Genomic DNA, 21,672 nt, shown 5'->3' with positions numbered 1-21,672 from the left:
TTAACTATTTATGCGCTCTAATTTCAATTTTAAATGTAGCGGGGTAAGAGTGAGAATCTTTTTTGAAAAATAGCTGAAGTTTACTTTACTTCACTTTACCGATTTTTTCACACCGTTTTTTAACATGCTTTGGCATTTTCTCTTTCCTCTTCTCTCTGTTTTGATCTTTGACGAGTTTTTTGTTTTCTTTCCGCAGTTGTTTTCTATTCTTTGCATCTTCAACTGCATCTTTAGGAACCTTATTGAAAGATTCCTCCTCAGAGTTCTCACTTTCATTATCAGACGAAGTTTCAACTAAGTTCAAGGTTTCGGTGTTGTTATTAGAATTTTCGATTAAATCGGGCTGAGATTTTGCACCGCTGAGCTCTTTATTTAATCCAGTAAGGTTAGCATAATAGAAATGATCCGAATCGCCTTGCTTAGCCACCATTGTATCCCTTTCATAATCAATGACCTCATCTAAACGCTGAGGTATGTAAGCGTTTTTAAAAACCTCTTCTTCAACAACATCACGTGTCAGATCTTCCACGGTGCGATTACGTGCAACCTCTTGCATCGTTTCAAGATATTGCTCAATGTTATCCTCGTTAATAAGAGGGTCAGTGACAAAGTTAAAGAATTCTTTGACAGTCATCACATTAACACCATGTTTTCGAAAGAAGTCATTGATATTAGTGCAGTCTTTTCTCAAAAATAACAAAGAAGAAGGATGGTCATGCTCCACAGATTGAGAAACATCTATCACATACATGAGATTCTCTGGAGCGTTATATAAAATATTGAATTCTGACAAATCAGCATGAACCAATCGTGCCTTCCAATACAAGTCACGCATGATTCGTACACACCGTAAATAAAGCTCTCGTGCTCTTGAGTCTGAAATGTTAGCATCTTTTAGAAGCGGAGCAGGAAAACCATTATGGCCTATGAAGTCCATTACCAGCACATGACTGCGTAGTATTATTGGTTCCGGACAAGGAATACCGGCCGCACGAAGACGAGTTAAGTTACGCATTTCTTTTTCAGCCCAGGTTCTCACCATTTTCCGAGGATTTCCTATGACGAAAATTCATGTACTTATTGAAACCTTAAGCAGTTTTAGCCTTTTATTGATGTGTGCCAAGGTAAAGACTCACAAAAATAAAGTACTTTAACGAAACAAATACGCTTATATTTGCTAAAAATAAAAAAACCCTACCCTTGCAGTATCCATGTCTGAACCTAAACTCCCCACTAACATACTTATCGCGATCCTTAAAAATTAAAATAGAGGTTTTATAAATCTTTACAGCTCTGTCAACACCAGTAGGAGTAGAAGCATGATACACATTTGCCTCTTTACCTAAAAATGAAAACGACAATATAATATGCGGAATTTACGGAACAAAATTTTTCCTTTATAAAATGCATAAAAACGTATATCTTTTCTAAATTAAATAAAAGATTAAGAATATCAACCACAAATACAATTACCCCCCCCCCCCCACCCCTACAGGCTAACCTTACGTGCTAATACAATCTGGATATATAAACTGTCCTTTTTAATCTCTTAAATATATATTGAAATATATTGAAATTCCCAAGAGAAAATCTAAGAAAATACTTTAAGACCATTTTGAAAATTAAAAGAAAATAAACCCTAATACAAATTGAAACCATTATAATTTTTTTTGCAAAGTTCAATTTTAATTTCTTTTTGCAAAGGTAAACATTTTTTATTTGACATTAAGTAATAATAGTTTTTTTTTGAAGAGCTAATTGTTGTCTTGATGATTATTGATTTGAATAAACAGTTAAAGTTAATAAATAAAAACTAAAAAATTTTATAACAGTACATTTTGTAGAAGATACTTGTTTTTATTCAAGGGTCTTGAATTTTTAAAAATTAAAATTTGCAAAAGTTTATATTTTTCAAATTTATTCTTAAATCTTACTCTATAATAACTAGCTTAGGAATATAGATTATACTAACCAAAGTATGTTTCTGTTTTTATAGATGCTTTGCTATTCAGCAGAAAAGTCAAATCTCAAGACTCCTCAATTAACTTTTTTTTTTTATAAAAAAGACTTCATCAAGTATTTTTTTAAAAAATACGTTTTTGTCATATGAAAAGAATTGTTCAAAAAAGATGACAGATAAAATAAATCATTATTACAGATAAATTTAAAATTTTTTAAAATTTTTAAGAATTTTTCTTGTTATTTGAGTAAACATCTTTAAAACTAAGTTAAATAACTCATTTAAGCACAAAAGACTTATAAAGATATACATAAAGTAAAATCAAACAATAGGTAATGGCAATCACCTAGTGGTACAATTATCTGAATAAGAATATTACTGTAGTTACCTGTACTTATACAGCCATTTATTTCACTGATTACGCCTTTGTTTAAAAGTTTAAACAAAATCATCTTTGTTCTTGGATCAAGCACCTGCTCAACAGTGGCTCGATCTTTTCTATCTTTGACTCGAACAGTTTGAGCATGCTGCTTCTTCACAGTTTCATGTAAATGGTTTGCAGCTCGACCATGTAAGGAAGATGGACCTATTTAAAAAAATCAACTCAAGAACAATAATTAATCAAGAGATAGAAATACTCTAAAAAATTTAAAAACAGTTTATCATTTTGAATGTAAGATGATAGTTTAAATCATTTATTACTTTTTACTTTCTTAAACCATCTCATTTACTGGATAAAATCAGAGAGGTGTGAAGTAATCAATAAAAATGGACATGCTGTTCTTTAGTAGATTTTTTACTTTTCTTGTTAAAGGGTTTTAAAAAGAATCCCAAACTCCAAAAAAGAAATTAAGTGAGCTTCCAAATTGTTATAGGCAGAAAATTCTGGTTAAGTATTACTTATTACATATTTTCTAAGGTTTTTATGCTCCATGCTCTATTCTCATATTGCCTCATAAGAACTAAAAAGTACTAAAAAACTCAATACCTTCATATTTTTCAACAGATATTTTGTTTATAAATTTTCCAAACTGTTTTTCTTGAGGTTGAAGAGTGGACTTGGTTTTATTAATAACATTTTTTTGGTTTACAGTAACTTGACTGCTATCACCACTATGCCAATAGTCATCGTCATCATCATCATCGTCATCATCATCATCATAGGAGTCATAATCTTGATTATCATTATCATAATGAACTGAAAGAGTCTTTGTGTCTTGAACTGAAAAAAGTTTTTTAAAGTTATTTCATTCTCAGAGTATTATTTTAAGATAAAATCCATATAGCAAAATTCATATATTTTACCTAATGAGCTTATGTTTTTTGTACAAGGGCTTAAACTTTCTTCAGCATCAGAAAACTGACTATCCAATATTTCCATTTTTTAAAATTGAAAATTACTAAATGTATAATATATGGTTACAAATATGTTATATATTACATGTATGTATGTATGTATGTATGTATGTATGTATGTATGTATGTATGTATGTATGTATGTATGTATGTATGTATGTATATACATATGTATGTATGTATGTATGTATGTATGTATGTATGTATGTATGTATGTATGTATGTATGTATGTATGTATGTATGTATGTATGTATGTATGTATGTATGTATGCATGTATGCATTATGTATGTATGTATGTATGTATGTATGTATGTATGTATGTATGTATGTATGTATGTATGTATGTATGTATGTATGTATGTATGTATGTATGTATGTATGTATGTATGTTACATACTATGTATGTATGTATGTTACATACTATGTATGTATGTATGTATGTATGTATGTATGTATGTATGTATGTATGTATGTATGTATGTATGTATGTATGTATGTATGTATGTATGTATGTATGTATGTATGTATGTATGTATGTATGTATGTATGTATGTATGTATGTATGTATGTATGTATGTATGTATGTATGTATGTATGTATGTATGTATGTATGTATGTATGTATGTATGTATGTATGTATGTATGTATGTATGTATGTATGTATGTATGTATGTATGGATGGATGGATGGATATTGCCAACTATCGCACAAGTTTAAACAACCTCCTTGCACGAATTCCTATATTTTATAGTTTGAAATTATCATGCTGTATTATTACTGTATTTTATACGAAAACAATTTTGATGTTTAAAATGCAGTCTTAGTTTTTGCGTCAGCATGGTGAAAGAACGGAACGCCGCATCGGTAAAATACCGTAGAAAAATACAGGTTATTTAAACAAACCTCAAATAGTAAGAATCAACCAGCACATTCAGACTAATTCTCGACATGCTAAGGATTCATCAGGAAAATGCGGAGCCTCTGGCTAATGGTGAATTGGAATATGTTCTAAGAGCTTGCAATTTATCTCCAGAAATTTTATCTTTAATTGTTATCAAAAAACATTTCCTCGTTCCAAAAATGTAAGAAACATTTTTTCTTATCAGAGGCCTAGAGAAATCATGTATTTTAGGGGAGAGCAAAGAAATTTTTTTGTTCAAGTTAGATAACTTAAATGCTGGGGGGGCCATATTCAAATAAACGCTACTCTTATCAATATTGATGCTGGTGTCGAATGAGGATGACTTGCAAAAATTAGGGTAATTAAAGCTATCCCAACCCCGGCCTGATCCCTAATTGCTTCCTTTCTAGAACTCCTAAAATTATATTTTTAATTTTATTATATGTAGATGCAAGCGAAGAGTTTCCGTTGTCAACACGGGGTAATTGGGCCGCTTTTTCAATAATGCATAGCTGAGTTTCTACGGCAGCAAAGAGTTGGCAAAAACAAGTTTGACGAAATGATATATTGTATTTCAGATTTTTGTGAGTTGTTGCACTGGTTTTTCGGGTTTTTATGGAAACAATTATTTTAAATAACAGTTTTTACTAAAATATTGTAAATAATGATTACAGCAAATGAATAATGATAAAATGATAAACTAGCATATGAGTTAAACAAATTTTATTACATTACTCTACTTTATTATTTTAATAAAAACTTATAATTTAAGTGACTTACTAACTTAATAAAAAAGAAATTTTTTTTTTAGAGCTTCTACTCTATTAAACATATTTTTCCAGCGGTTTTTTTTTCTTCTTCTTTTCTTAATTTCAGATATTAATGCTAATTTTATGATGGTATTTGCGTTGTACGACGCTAAAGTTGACCCTTAGATACTCCTATCGTGCAATACAATAACATAAAAGAGTTTATAGCAATCGTGCTTCATCACAGAAATAAAAAAGCAAATGACGTTGATAATAAATTAGGTGTAGATGGAGGGCAGGGGTTTCATAAAGTTACTCTGTCAACCATCCTAAAACTAGAGAAATTGAGCAAGTGTGACAGATATACGTGTAAAGATTTCAAATTTCAAACTTTTTTATTCATTATTTTGTCTTCGTTGAACGAAGAACATCATAATCTGCGGATAATTTTAGATAAATTATGTAATTATGTAAATTTAAATAGATTATGTATGATAGATTATGTAAAACTAAATAAATTATTCTTAGATGACACACATCTAAAAATGTAAAGTGTATGCTACAAATGGTTGGAAAGCAAATAGCAACATCAAAGCACCTTGTCGGTCTTACATGACCTTATCTCCTAAATTTTAAAAAGACGGTTGGTGACTTTGGCCTATTTTAAAAGGTTGTTTAACATTTTAAAAATAATCTTTTGATGGTACTTTTAGTTTAAAGTATATTTTAAAAGTGAAATTTATCTGTTTATTGATTAATAAATTTGGTTACAGTTTTTAAAATTATGTATATAGTTATTTTTTATTAGAGTATTAAAAATTTTGAAAACTTTTATATTGCAAACTTATTTGTTTTTTGCTGTTAATATTCCAACGTTTAGGGATATTATGACTTGTTGTAAATTTATTTAGAATGGATATGACATAAGAGCTTTCTAATTTTTAACACTGTAAATTTAAAACAATTTTAGGTGAAAATTATGGGGTGGCTTTGCCCACAAAGTGGATGTAAAATATTGTGAAACGAACATTAATGTTACAACTTAGATTACTAAGCATAAGTAAATGATATCTATAGATATAATGTAAATGGTTTTATTTTCAATATCAGTCTTAGGGTATACTAACAAGAATCATATTTATATGAAGATATCATGTCAAGGTCATACAAAGTGTATTTGAGAGTCGTGGTTGTGTTATATATACCCATAATATATTAAACAAATTTCTAAATGAAGTAAAAAGTGGAGCATAAACACAGGAAAATGTTTTATTAAAATTTGGAATTCCTTTTTATTCATGCAAGATTCATTCTCATTCAAAGTTAAAGAGTAAACTTAAAGGGTTACATCCAGGTGGTTGCACAATATTAAGCAAAATAAAAGAAGGCACTTTTGAAAATTATGTTAAGGCGATGTCTTCTTTCGGATTCCCAGTAGATTGTTATAATTTACGTACTATCGTATATGGACCGTAAAAGAATTATGGTTAGGCAATTTATAGGAAGACTGGTAATGAATAAAATCATTCTTAAATAGAAACAATTGAGAGCCAGAATTGCAAGTATGAAAAAAAAGAGGGCAAAAGTAGGCGCTACTCTTATTATTATCTTTTTTGATAATATTGCTGCTAAACTGGAATTTGGTTCATACTAACATCTCGAAAAGAATAAAAAGCATTATCTTTTTTTAAAAAATACGAAATGTCACAGGCCAGAAACTTTTTGCCCGTTACTGTAGTTTGTAAAAAGTAGAATATCAAATCTATGAAAAAAGTTTAATATAAGTTTGTAATGTAAAATATCAATAACAATTTATCTAACCATGTAGACCAGAAAGATTTTTTTATGGCACGATGAGTGATTGTGGCAAACCCTACTCGCTCTTCCTAAGTCACTTTTTTTTTTTGCATGTTATACTAAAAGAGTTTGTGTTATCAAATTACTGATTTTAAATTTCAAAAAAAGGAGACGTAATTCGTGTTGGGTTAGCTACAAGTTTTAATTTTTTGCAAGTCATTCTCATTCGACACCAGTACCAACATACTAGAAATTTGAGTAAGCTCCATGTTTCTAAGTTTTGTTTTTATTAAGCGGCATAACAAGCGCTATGGAGCGTTTTTTATTTGACTCCCTTGGGTTGATTAAAACATGATTTAAAAAGTACCACTGATGAAAGTAGATTAAGCATGCTAAGTAGAATACATGGGTTGCCATCTTACGGAATATACTGCCATGGTTTTTCAAAAACCAGGAGCATTTAGTGGAAGCTCGTATATGAAAAATTGCAGCTGAAAGACAATGCAGCAACTGTTAGCAGGGCCGGATTAGGACATTTTTAGGCCTGGGGCTGTAAGTATAGTAGGGCCTAATGTGGCGGTAAGGTAGTATAAAAAAAAACAATAAATATAAATTGTAGCATAATTTATGTACTATTTACTTAATCAATTAACTTTAAAATAGTTTTTTATATATTGACTTTTCTGGCCTTTTTTGAAGCAAACTTCTTGATCACTACTGTGAAATCTCTTGATCTAACTATGTCACTTTCAATGCATAATAAAGCCAAATCATTTAAGCGAGGTTGTCCCATTATTGATCTAAGTTCATTCTTAACTCTTTTAAGGACTGAAAAAGATCTTTCTCCAGTACAGTTTGTGACCATAAGAGACAAATAAATTCTCAACACAGTGTAGACATTCACAAAGGTATCGGTCAAACTATTCTTAACTAGAAAGGTGTACATTTGCAGTTCAACACAATCAGTTTCATTGGGCAGTGACAATTTGGCAAACAGAGAAGTGAAGTGAATAAATTCACCATGACAGTTAGGTTCAACATCTTCAAAATATGTTTCACATACAAATGAAACATGATCTCTCATACCATCATTGGACAAAAATTGTAGATTTTTAAGAAAACCAAACCTTTTGCTGACTGTATCATATGCATTAGCCCTCTGTTTAAGAGCAACTAACAATTGATCAACTATAGGCAAAAAACACTGAACTTTAAACTTATCAGAAGGGGATAACTCTAGATCTTCTGAGTCACCATAATCCCATCCTTGGTTCCTCTTGCGCTTTCGCCTTGATTCACCTTTGTACGAATTGGTACCTAGATCCTTTCCTTCCTTTTCAAATGCTGTGAACTGGCTCCGAAGAGAATGAACAAAATCACCCAAAGAACGAAGCAGTTCCGTAGCGGTGTTGAGATCCATGTCTGCCCCTTGTAAGTAATTGCTAGTGAAATTGAACCTATTCAGAATTTTTGACCACAATTGAACTAGGATACCTGTTTCATGATGACTCATTATATCTTTCAATCCTGCGGCTTCAAGTCGTGTTTCTGGCTTTTGGGACATATCTTGACACATGATATCCAGTGTAGACTTCACTTGCGTATAGCCAACCTGTGAGTGGGAGTGTACAGCATCATAATGTGCTGACCATCTGGTATCAGATAACCTTTTTAAGGTAGGCATATTAAGTGGCTTTAAAACTGCCATCAAACGATTCCAACGAGAGGTGGAGGCAGAAAAAAATACAAACAGCTTATTTACAAAGTCAAAAAACGTTACAGCCTCAGAACAACATCCTACAGCACATTGACCAACAAGGTTAAGCGAATGAGCACAACATGGTATGTATTCAGCTAAGTTATTATGTTCTTTTATTTTTGCTTGCATGCCATTGAAACGGCCACTCATGTTGGCAGCATTATCGTAGGATTGACCTCGGCAGTCTTTAATTGAAATGCCAGTATTTTCCATAAAATCAAGTAACTTTGTTGCTAATCCTTCCCCAGTGTGCTCTTCTATAGGGATAAATGTCACAAAACGTTCAACTGGTCCTTTAGAAGTCATGTAACGGAATATAATGGTAAGCTGATCTACATGTGAAATATCTGGTGTTGAGTCAACACTAACTGCAAAGTATTTTGCTTCTTTAATCTCAGTTAAAATGTGGTCCAAAACGTCACGACTTAACACATGAATAAATTCATCACATATAGTTGATGACAGATATGACACATGACCTCGGCCTTTGTTCGCTCTTTTCTGAATATGTTCTGCAAGCAATGGGTCAAACTCAGCCACTAGCTCTAAGCAACCTAAATAATTTCCATTGTGGACAGAACCCACAATTTCGTTACTGCCACGGAATGACAACCCACGCGATGCTAACATTTTGATTACGGTAAGAATACGCAACAGTATGTCATTCCAGTATTTTTTCTCTGATTCAAATTGCTCTGTGAGCCTCTTACTAATGTGCTCTCCAGCTTTCCTACGTGTTAAAAAGGTTTCAATTGATTGAATGTGGGTTTCACTTGTTTCATGGCGAGCTAAGTCTCTTGCAGCGTGTTTCCAATCATCATATCCTGATGACATCAAAGCAGATGCTCCAATTCCACATTTTGAATTAAATAATTTACAATGGGCGCAGAAAACCTTACCAGTTGATGGGGAATAGCAAATCCAGTCTCTCTTAATTTTCTCACCATTCACTTTTTCCCGGAAAAAAAGGGACTTTGTACACTGTCGGTTAAACTTAAAAGTGTCACCAGGCAGTACTTTAGTAGATAATTTAAAATCGCTATCCATATGTTGGCATGATAAAAACCCATCTGCACTTTTGCTGAAATACTCACGCAGGTCGTCGGTTATAATCCACTCAGCCACATCGGTGTTGACAGTGTGGGTCGTCAGAGCCAGGGGTAACACTGCTGAGATAGTTGAGACGCTTGAACTTGCTGTAGCTGAGTCTGCAGGGACACTATTAGCACTACCTGGAACTGGTGCTGACATTATTGACATAGTTAGTGAATTTGAACTCGCTCTCGCTGTAGCTGATACCGAGACACTACTTGCAGTATTACAAAACTCAGTCATTTTTTTATTTTTGTTCAATAATTCATTTAATTGAATCTCATTCTTCTTCTTTTTTTGCATTTTGTCCCAACCGCTCAGGCCGCTCCTTTTCATTTTTTATTTTAATTTTGTAAACGAATGAGCAATGCTGTAATTTTCTGCGGTAACGGAAGTGATCATAAAATAAAATAAAATAAATTTTTTTTTAATGTTTTAATGTTTGAGAACATTCAAGTTTATTTATGTTTCCATCTATGTCCGCACAACTATTAGTTTTTTAAATACACGCTAAAAAATTAACTTCGTGACATAAATTTTCTAATCAAATAGGTTTTATAAGAGAGTGCTTTAAAATCATTCACTAATATAATTGTTTTTCCTTTAAAAGGTTTTTACATCAACGAATGTTTTAAAAGCATTCTCTTATAAAACCTATTTAATTAAAAAATTTATGTCACGAAGTTAATTTTTTTAGCGTGTTTTTTAAAAACTGATAGTTGTGCGGACATAGATGGAAACATAAATAACTTGAATGTTCTCAAAACATCTTTATGCGGAAAGATAATTTAAAAAATATTTGCGAATACCAAAATTCCGCCAAATATACGAAGATAGAGATATAGTATATCTCTATTCATTTATTTATTCACAACGCCTCCGCAGCTCCCAATAAATTGATTTAAAAAAACTGAGAAACATAGGAATATTTATCTGGTTTCCTAAAAAAAAAAAAAGTAAAAAAAAAAAAAAAAAAGTCACGGGCCTTAGGGCCTATTTTTTTTATAAGGGCCTGGGGCTGCAGCCTCATCCGCCCCCGCCTTAGTACCACTGATCTCTATAATAACTGGATAGCGCATCTCTAATATCAAAATTGACGCCAAAATCGCCATATTGGAAAGCCCCAGAACGCTGAAATCTGATATGTGTATTTAAAGCGATAAGCCGAAAAACAGAACTTGAGGCTTAAGGGAATTAAATTTTTGGGGCTTTCCAATATGGCGATTTTGGCGTCAAAAAATTAGAAGTTTTGCTCGGAGTTGCGCTATCCAGTTATTATAGAGATCAGTGCTTAATACGGCCATGACTGTTAGAAAAGTAACTCTGGGTACAATTTATAATGGTAATTTGCATAATAACAACAAAAGCAGTCAATTGAAAAGTAGATATTTACTTTGGTAGTCCCTAAAATGCAGAGATTTTTTAAAACTGAATATCACACCCGCGGATAGACTTTTTCTTATGTAGAATTGAATTCTGAGTCGAATGACGACACGCGGAATGTCGCCCGACCAATACCTGCTGAGTTATTAAACAAAAACCCGATCAAAATGCATAAAAACCGTTTTTACAACAGCAGCAATTCATTTTCACACCCGCGGAGTGAGCTAAATCGATTTGAAATTTAATGTTCTATTAGAAAAGGTTTACTTTACGACTACTGCATTCAATCCAGTTAAGATATCAGTTATAATCTAAAGGGCGTAAAGTAATGTTGGGTTTTCCCCGCATTTATATCGAAATGAAACAAGGAGACGTTCTATATCTTCGCAGATAGACTTTTTCTTATGTAGAATTGAACTCTGAGTTGAATTGCAATAAATCAATATATCACAGATTTTCAGCTTTCAATTATGTAAATCCAACAAATAATATTGCAGAACGTTTGAATAGAATGATTAAAGACCATCAAAAATATAAAGAGCTTCCATTAGATTCCATGGTATTATTGTTATATACATTTCAAACTTATTTTCTTAACGAATTTAATCGCGGCTACAAAAATATAGGAAACTTCAAAATGGTTGACCAAAATCTCACCAAAAAGTTATTAGAAATAAGTGATTTAGAATTTACTCCATTAGATGATATCTTAGAAAGTATAAGTAAAAATCAAATGAAACCGAGTCAGATTGGCATTAGTAAGTCATTCAGACAATCTGCTAACACGTTGGCATCAATAGTTTTAAAAAAAGATTTAGCTGCGTATGAACCGAAAAATGATTGCTATAGAGTAAAAAGCGCAATTGATGGCAAAAAACATCTTGTAAACTATAACGGTAATACTAAAGGATATACTTCTACATGCCCTGCTAGAAAAAACTGTTATCATATAATATCAGTAAAATCATTACCAAACGCTTCCTCAGATATATCAAAGTCAACATACCGCTTAAACAAATTAAGAAAAAACAATAACCATGAAACGAAGTGGTAGAAAAAAACCGAGACCAAAAGACAGAGAACTAAGTATTATAGCTGCTGACAATTCCTTAGAATTATCTAAACACTTGCCTCCAAAACATTCGACACCAAACAGAACAAAATTAAAACACGGCGGAAAATACTTTTACTTTGTTGGCAACTTTAGATAAATTCAAAAACAATACAAGCATGGAAGTTTCTACCGAGAATTTGAGTAGCATAGATGATAAAAACAATCAAAGCCTAGAAGAAAAAACAGTTACAACTTTTATAGCAGATTTAAGTAATTTGCCACAACTGGTTCCCTCAGCTGAAGAGTTAAATGAACCGTCGCTGAATGAAAATGAACCCTTAACATCAAACGTAATTGATCAAGTATGTTTGTTGATCTTAAAATCGTTTGAGAAAGAAAATCAAATATTTTACTTAGATCATTTTAATTATCGATATTTAGTAAATGGAAACATTGCACAACTTTCAAAATTTATGCACCAACATGACGTATTTAACAAAGACTTTATTTTGGTGAATATAAATACAGATATAGAAAGAGGCAATCATTGGATATTAGGAGTGATTTCATTAAACAACAATTATATCTGCATTTTTGATTCACTACGACTAAACAATAGCAGACGAGAGCACTTTGTAGAATTAATGAAAATAACTCAAATTTCATCCATCCTTGCTCAATCAAAATTAGACATGAGTAAATTTAAATTCTATTACAGTTTAGATTGCGAACAACAAAATTTTATGCATTTTGATCGGAATTCAAACTCAGAATTCAATTCTACATAAGAAAAAGTCTATCTGCGAAGATATAGAACGTCTCCTTGTTTCATTTCGATATAAATGCGGGAAAAACCCAACATTACTTTACGCCCTTTAGATTATAACTGATATCTTAACTGGATTGAATGCAGTAGTCGTAAAGTAAACCTTTTCTAATAGAACATTAAATTTCAAATCGATTTAGCTCACTCCGCGGGTGTGAAAATGAACTGCTGCTGTTGTAAAAACGGTTTTTATGCATTTTGATCGGGTTTTTGTTTAATAACTCAGCAGGTATTGGTCGGGCGACATTCCGCGTGTCGTCATTCGACTCAGAATTCAATTCTACATAAGAAAAAGTCTATCCGCGGGTGTGATATTCAGTTTTAAAAAATCTCTGCATTTTAGGGACTACCTTTACTTTTCTTTGAAATAATTTGATTGTATCTATTTAAAGACCACACTGGAAAAACAATCAAGCTACATTTTTATTGTTTTGAGTAAATTAGATTTTAAACTTCAAAACACCATAGCTCACACCAAAGCTCACTTATTTGTTAAGTTAAATATCTGTCTAATTTGATCGGTTTTATAGTTATATAGTCAAATATTATATAATTAAACTGCAGCCAAATATAACAGGGGGAAAAACCCAAAAAAAGCAAAAATGTAGCTTGATCATTTTTCCAGTGCGGTCTTCATATTGATCCCTAAACAAAAAAGGGTTAACAGCATAAGGAATTTTCTGAATGTTAAATGATTGAACAAAATTTCCTACGGTTAAAAAATATTTGAGACAGAAGATTATTTACTAATTAGATGATGTTAATTTTATGAGTTAAAGAGTGAAAGCTTTCATAGAGTTTAGCCCATTCATAGGTAAAATTTTGAGTGGGCTGAGGAAAATTCATTTTTTTCGTTTGAAAAAGTATTAAATTACGTTCATTCCTCACCACATCCCCAAGGATTTAGAAGTAAAAGATTTGAATTTTGATACTGAATTATACCCATTACCATGATATAATGTTCTCAGGCAATAACCTAAAGATTAGAGTATAGTGATTTTTAATTGGCAGGGACGAATATTCATTTAACAAATATGGGCGTACAAATATTCGTTAAAGAATATTTGAAAAAAATATTAATTCGTTTGAATATTCTTTGAACGAATATTCGTTTGTACAAATATTATTCGTTTGAACAAAAAAGTATTCTTGTACGAATATATATATGTTTAAGTTTAAATATTATATATAGCAGTTCTTACCTGATAAATCATTCGAAAATAGCGTAAGTACTGCCAATGAGATCTAATCATTCAAATTCAAATTCCCTTGACACAGATAACTTATTAATAATTTAAATGTGTCAAGGGAATTATTTTTAGAATTAAAAACCAATTGCGTATTAAATCTTCTAATAAGTAATCGTTTTTTATTACTTTTCAATTAACAACAGTTCAACACTTAATCTATAACCAACTATTCTATTAAGAAATAAACAATTCTTTCAAAGTTCTTTATTTGTATAAATGACCAAAATTAACCCATGATAGTATTGTTAACTTAAGAATAACATTCGTTACAATATTGTTAAGTTAAAAATTTGTTTGTACGAATCTTTTAACAACATTTAACTAAATTTATTCTCTTTTTCAGATATCAAGCTTCATCATGTCCAAAAAGTTAAGTATTTGGGAATTTTTTGAAAGAAGTAATGCTAATCATGTCAAATGGAATGAGTGTGATAAAAAGCTAGTTTCAAAGAAGGTATCACATCGTGTTTTCTTAATCATCTTATAGGATAACATACGCAACCTTTCTTAGCATACGAGAGACTTAATGATCAAGACAAAGTAACAAAACTCCAAAAACACTAAAAGCTCCTGGTCAACCTCGTTTTCCGATACCATGGCCAAGGGATCATGTTCTATATGTTGAGTTAGTGGCTGAAGTGACAAAATGGAGCATCACTGACAACTTGCCATTCTCCATGGTGGATAGCGAGGCCTTCCTTTAAATTATGAAGCAAGCAAGAATGGGAGAGTATAACTTTGTTTCTTCATGATCAGTTTCTCGTACTCAATTATATAAATTTATCAGTGAAGAAAGTAAATGATAAGAAAAATCTCAACCTTTCACAACTGACATCTGGACTTCAGCCACAAATGTAGCTTTCCTATCTCTAACTTTTCATTTTATTACTAGTCAGTTTAAAGTAAAACGTTTTCTTGTGAAACTTGAATCTTTTCCGGGGCAACATTGTGCTAAAAAAGTTGATTTATTAGTAAAAGAAATGCATTTGGAGAAAATAACACATACTTAGGTGACTATAGATAGCGGTTCTAATACTGAAAAGGCTATGCCTTTAAGCAAACGAATCAACGACAGTCTTTGGTGCGCGGATCATCAGATCCATTTGATGATCCGCACACCAAAGCTTTAAAAGGTGTTCCTGAGTGGGTAGGAAAAAATAATGGAAAACCCTCAAAAATAAACAAATTTATTCTTATAAGGTTTAGGACCCCTTTCACGGCAATTAGAGATTGAATCCGGTGTGGTATTAAGTCGTACAAACTTTGAATATGTTCTAATGAAATTTTTGTCCATCCTTCTATCAAAACTGTTTCTAGTTTATTTAGTGATTTCGGTGGAAGATTGAGCATTTACTACAGCTGGAAATATAATATCAGAATGAAGAACTAATCTCAGAATTGACACCATTGAAATATTGTTCTACGTGAAAGAAAACAATATAGAATTGAAGACTATTCCTAACTTAATCTGTTAAACGAATAATTGTTAATGGAACATATATTCGTTCATACTCATATAATAAATGACTGAAAAGAAAATTTGTGAAAAGAACGAATATTGTTCGTAAAATGTAAAAAAAAAAAAAAATATTCGTTTAACTAATATTCGTCCCAGCCTAATTTTCTATATTTCTGTTAACATGAGCGATTTTGCCTGTTTACGTCTTAAAAAGTGTAAAATGTAAAAGGCAAGATGCAGTTAACTAGATTTATTGAGGAATTCAATTCAAAACGCCAAAACAACTTCCTACCTCAACATCAAATGAAATTTTAAATAACGGCCTCGTCTCTTAGAGTTACCGTCACAAAATCCAGATTTTATTCCAAGTTAAACATCTTCGGGCTATTTAGACAGATAACTTAAAAAATGTCTTTAAATAAAAACGATTGTTTTGCACAAATCGAGCAAGATGACTTTTTCTTTTAACAGGTAGGCTCCGTGGCGGAATATTGTCAAGTTGTTCTTTAATCTGAAAAGTTACCCAACTAGGTGGTGATGTAATTAAGTTGATGATTTAAATGGTATATAGAAAAAATATATATTTCTATTTTTCTTTCAATTTGATATGATGGTCAAATCATTATGATCCAAAAAATTTAAAATTCCGTTAAAATAGAGAAAGCAAAGAAAACCAATTAAGTATTACTAACAACTTCCTGCCATAAAATATCCATTAACTTTCAGTTAGAGCTTCATTATCGCTGAAAGAGAAGAGTCTTATTTTTCGAAAGGCCACAGATAATCGCATGACTAAGGCCTAGTGTATAATAGCATTAAGAAATCTACTGATTTTACTGAAATAGAACTTTTTTAGAATTTACAATTATTTGCTAAATATTGATTTTTTGCTAAATATTGAAATTTACATAGAATTTGCTAAAATATTGATTTTCAATTATTAATTTTCTGAACATGATTAATGCGGAAGTTAAAAAAAAACTTAGAATAATGTGTAAAGCTTCTCTGCCAAATTTTTACCAAGGTAATTGTAAACAGCTTACAGCTCTTTTGCCGATACTTACTATTTTATCATATTTTAATATTAAAACATATATTAGTGTTTGTATTGTTATATGTAACTACCCATTTTTGTCTGCCAAAGCTATTTAAATGCGATTGGTATTTACGTATATTTTAAAGTAATATACAGGTTGGTTGAAAAGTTTTGAAAGCGATACCATTTACGCACTTGAGGAATTAAAATTTATGGTCTTTTTAATATATTATCTTTCAAATTAACATCCTTAAGATTCTATTGCGATCTGTCAATTCATTATTTGTTTATAAGCCATTTGAAATAGACGCGTCAGGATATTTTTTAACAATCGAAAAACTGAATATTGTGTAGTAATGAAATTCTTTGTTTTGAAACGTTTATCAGCAACTAAAATTCATACAAAAATGGTGAACGTGTTAAAGAAATCTGCCCCTTTATTTCAAACTGTACATCGATGGGTTTTAAGAGTTTAAACGTGGTCGTACAAGCGTTGAAAATGAACCACAAAGTGGTGACCAAAAACGGCAACAACATAAGAAATCATTAAGTAAATGATGAACTAAGTTTAACTAAGTGTGAAATTGCTAATACCACAGGCATCTCAGACGAACGTGTACTCAATATATTACATAAAGAATTGCATATGAAAAAGCAGTTTGAAAATTTAGTGCCACATTCGTTTACAATTCAACAAAAAGCGGATCGAAAAAAAAATTCTGAGCGTAATTTGGAGCGTTTCAAGCGGAATAAAACCAATTTCTTACGTCGTTTTATAACTATGGATGAGACTTCAACCTAAAACCACAATCCTAAATTGAAACAACAACGATTGCAGTGGACTGTGGGTGGTTGTTCAGCTCCAAATCAGGTGAAGTTGGGACGATCGGCAAAAAAGGTTAAGGCATCAGTTTTTTGGGATGTAGAAGGGATTTTATTAAATGATTATCTTGAAAAAGGTAAAAAAATTAATTCTGAATATTATTGCAACCTTATGGATCAATAGGATGCTAAAATTCGTGAAAAAAAAACTTATTTTGCGAAGAAAAAATCATTTTGCATCAACACAATGCACGTGCTCATACAATTTTTTTGACGATAGTTAAATTAAATGAATTAAAGTACAAATTGCTTAAACATCCACCTTATTCATCAGATTTGCCTCCTAGCTAATACTAAATCTTCAGAAACTTGAAACACTTCCTTCGGAAAAAGCGTTTTTTTCGAATGAAGCAGCTATTTCACCCGTGAATCAGTATTATGCGGAGCTTCCGGAAAACCATTACAGAGATTATTGGAGGATCATAGGAATAAATGTACTGATGTCTAGGGAGATTATATTGAATAAAGAAACTAATTTCAGATAAAAATTTACATTCTCTCAATTTGGCATTCAAAACCTTTTAACCAACTTATATTTTAACTCTATAAATTTTGACATAAAAAATAAAAAGCTAACTAAAGATCCTACGTAGAAAATCAAGAATAAGCAAAACGCTTTGTAGAAGAAAAAAAAAAAAAAAAAAAAAAAAATCAAAACCAATTTTATAATATATGAAACAAAACGCTAAATAAAAGTAATAGCTAAGTCACCACCCTTAATTACAATTTAACCTATTTTTCTAGTTCTGCGGTCTTTTGTTCATTTTCGTTTCTTTAGTGGTAAACTGCAAACTATATGTCGAGGTAACAAAACTTGACTTTGAATACGATTCTCAAAACGATAGATTATCTGCTGCTCTATGGAGTTTAACATATGCCTTTTTCTACAATGATGTCTGCAAATAAAGCACGAAGGGTCGTTGACATGATGCATTCTTCTTAGTCCTAGATCAGCGATAAAAGATTCTAGTATGTCTTCATCTACACAATCCATGTCAAAATAGACTTCCCGAGAATTTAGGGACATTTCTGGATACCTTTTGATGTATTAATTTGTTTCTTTTAATATTTTGCATGAAATAGGTAAAATGCATTCTGGCACTATTTTAAAAGTGTGAAATGTTGCCGGACCCAAAAACTACAGTACTAATTACATTCACGCTAATAGGTAAGGTAAAACAAAATATTTGTTAAACTCGTTATGATTAAAATAGAAAATCTTTTTGAATGAAAACTTTGAATATCGTGCAAATTAATATCTTTATTATTAAATTAAACTCGATTACTGTCAAACCTCATTGTTATTCTTCCCGTTTAAGGAAGCAATCGTCTACTATCATTGAACTGTAGAAGCGAAAGGTAATAAACTGATGATAAAAAAAATAAATAAATAAAAATAATAACAACAACAACAACAACAACAACAGTAATAATGATAATAACAATAATAACAATAAAAATAATAGTAACAACAACAACAACAACAACAACAACAACAACAATAATAATAATGGTGATGATGATGATGATGATGATAATAATAATAATAACAATACAAAAAGTATAAATAATAAAAATAATAACAATAACAAGGTTGAGCGAGAAAAAATAATAATAATGGTAATAATAACAATAACAAGGTTGAGCGAGAAAAAATCTAAAGTAAAAACATTGTTATTAATAGAATTAAAAAAACATCGCGCACAAAGAAAAGTATACACGCACTACAACTAAGTCAGAGTGCTACCATTCTACAGAACCAGGAGACATCCTTACGCCCTTACACACTCAATCTTATAATCTAAAAACCACTAACATCCTATCCCATAAACTTAAGCTAAGTAAACAAGAAAAACGCATAAAAAACACCTAAAAAAACCCGCCTCACAATGAGAATTTAATGTTGTTTTTCTTTCATTACTTTTTAACGATTATTTTTACTCATTTTGAATTGTTAATATAAATTGTAATATATAAAACGTAAAATTTAAAACAATTATTGAAAATTATATATACTTGCAAATAGTTTCTTTTTTTTATGTAATCAACATCTTTGCTGTTTATTATTTATATATTTAGTTCCAATCTGATTTTTAAGGCACATATGGATGTTTTCAAAAAATGACAACACTTGAAGATTTTTTTCCCAAACATTTCAATTATTTACTGATCTTACTCAAGGTACATTTACACAGTAAAACTATTGCTATGTATAAAAAATAAGGGTAAATTAAACAGTAGAATAGATGTCTTTTTCCATGTATTTTACCCACATACACAATCTCTTACACAAGTTAGTACTTATTTTCACAATTCAACGTTACGTACAGTTAGTTGTTTTCTAAAATAAATTTATTACAAATTTGTGAAACTATTTATTCAATTACTTTTATAAAAATCCCCTGCAATGTCATCAAAAATGGCGTGTTGATAGTGATTGGCTGATAAAACGCAATCACCTAAATATGATAAATATGATAAACATGGTAAACGTGATGAGTATAATAAATATAATAAAGATAATAAAAAAAGGATAAAAACGATAAAATAATTAATATAATGAGGAACGTACAAAAATAGCACTAAAAATAAACTAGTCAAATAATAGTAACAAATCAATCAGACTTTTAAAAGAAATAAGATAGCTCGGTGTCGTCCTTTTATTTTTTTTATATTAAAAGATTGTATAATTAAAAGATTATGTGTTATAGGCGTATTTTAACTTAAATCATATTTCACTGATGCCATAAGTTTTTTTATTTTATTTCAGGATTATTTGAAGTGACGGTGGTTTGGGATCATAGCCGCCGAGAGAAACTTTGGGCCCTGGGGAAGTTTTCTTAACGGGCCATCATTATGATCAAAAATATACCCATGACCGTTAGAAGCGTGTTTTGGCCCCTGAAAATAAAAATGAAAATTAATGAAAACTTTTAAAACTCAAAACTATTGAAAAGTTTTTTAAAAGTTAAAGTTTATGAAAAAGTTAGGAAAAAGTTGTAAAATCAAGACAACTAGATTTCTATTACAGCTCTGTATTTTTCTGTATCTCTTTCTCCGCTTCGTACAATTTATATAGGTTCTCGAATTCTCTAAGGCGTAATTTCTTACGCAATTGTCGCGACATAAGTACAATGAATTATACAATGAATTACACAATAAATTACACAATGAATTACACAATGAGTTATACGAAAGCTATTACAACAAAAGTGTTCAAAAATGTTAAACATTTTCTAACTGTTTCATAATAGTGCTTTGCGAGCCTTGCGACTCACAAACAAATTAATTCTTCAAAATTAATTTTCAAAGCCGTTTCGGCTTCAAGTCATTTAAACGATTTTGTGTCATTGATCTTAATAAGTTTTTTATTCTTTTCAACACACTAAAAAATCTTTCTGCTTGGGCAACTGTCACTGGAATTGTGCAAAATAGCCTTATTGCAATTATAGTGTTTGGAAACAGCACATACAGTTTTTTTTTTTTTAATTTCATTTAATAATTCAACGGGCTAAAGAGAAATATTTTGTATGTTGGCATCATAAATTGATTTTAAATGTAGTATTTCATCTCTAAAATGATCATCGATATCATTTTCATACATTTTTTTGCAACTTTTTACACTTTTAAAATTTTTTTTTTATCACTTAAGTCACGGAACAAGCGCAATGCATTGGATAAAAAATTTATTTCTTTTGTTTCATTAAATCCCTCTTGTCATATTTCCAACGATTCTATTCATGAAAACATTGAAAATATTAATTTAATTCTTATGTCGGCGTTCTTTTTAACTCGTGTGCTGTTTTTTCCCTTTCAGTATATTTTTTTCCTGAAAATTCTGTGTTTATCTGTAAAGATGTGCCCAACAATCTACATTTACTTAAAATAGTATCCCAACTATCTCTTATTGTATTTAATTCAACAAGAAGACTTGATAAAATTGTTTATTTCTATATCAATTGTTGCATTGCGAGCTTGTAAAACAACACTTTTGTAATTTATAGCTGCAAGAACTTTGTCCCATATTTTTTCCAGTACTAGGCATTCAAAAGATTCTATTTATATTTTTTTATTCCGTTAAGATTTGATCGAGTTTCTGACGTTAAGTTTAATTCGAAAACAGAATCTATTGCATTTTTAATTTCATTAATTTTTTCAATTCTTTA

General features: G+C 30.7%; 2 protein-coding genes across 2 annotated transcripts; both read right to left on the bottom strand.

The window, feature by feature from the left end:
• LOC145185356 (serine/threonine-protein kinase RIO1-like) lies at positions 1-3,399 on the bottom strand. Its single transcript, XM_090096769.1, has 5 exons — positions 3,266-3,399; positions 2,949-3,182; positions 2,349-2,546; positions 1,199-1,342; positions 1-1,056 (listed from the first exon to the last, which is right to left on the bottom strand). The coding sequence occupies exons 1-5, from the start codon at positions 3,339-3,341 to the stop codon at positions 86-88; spliced, it is 1,623 nt and encodes a 540-aa protein (XP_089952895.1). The 5' UTR covers positions 3,342-3,399; the 3' UTR covers positions 1-85.
• Positions 3,400-7,432: 4,033 nt separating this feature from the next.
• Positions 7,433-9,859, bottom strand: LOC145191401 (zinc finger MYM-type protein 1-like). The gene has a single exon (XM_090098614.1). It carries the CDS (start codon positions 9,857-9,859, stop codon positions 7,433-7,435), a length of 2,427 nt encoding a protein of 808 aa, XP_089954740.1.
• Positions 9,860-21,672: the final 11,813 nt, after the last annotated feature.

Source organism: Hydra viridissima, unplaced genomic scaffold, assembly GCF_058129835.1.
Source record: "Hydra viridissima isolate aposymbiotic clone 2 unplaced genomic scaffold, HvirCarnegie_v1 scaffold_9, whole genome shotgun sequence".
Taxonomy (NCBI): Eukaryota; Metazoa; Cnidaria; class Hydrozoa; order Anthoathecata; family Hydridae; genus Hydra; species Hydra viridissima.
The sequence above is the reverse complement of the archived record's forward strand: the minus strand, read 5'-3'. Positions and strand labels throughout refer to the sequence as shown.

Excerpts from the sequence above, each read along its gene's own strand:
- LOC145185356 (XM_090096769.1), bottom strand. The coding sequence starts at position 3,341 with ATGGAAATATTGGATAGTCAGTTTTCTGATGCTGAAGAAAGTTTAAGC. Across the intron at positions 3,183-3,265 it reads AAAAAACATAAGCTCATTAG|TTCAAGACACAAAGACTCTT; the intron begins GTAAAATATATG and ends AACTTTTTTCAG. Across the intron at positions 1,057-1,198 it reads CAGACATGGATACTGCAAGG|GAAATCCTCGGAAAATGGTG; the intron begins GTAGGGTTTTTT and ends TTTTCGTCATAG.
- LOC145191401 (XM_090098614.1), bottom strand. The coding sequence starts at position 9,859 with ATGACTGAGTTTTGTAATACTGCAAGTAGTGTCTCGGTATCAGCTACA.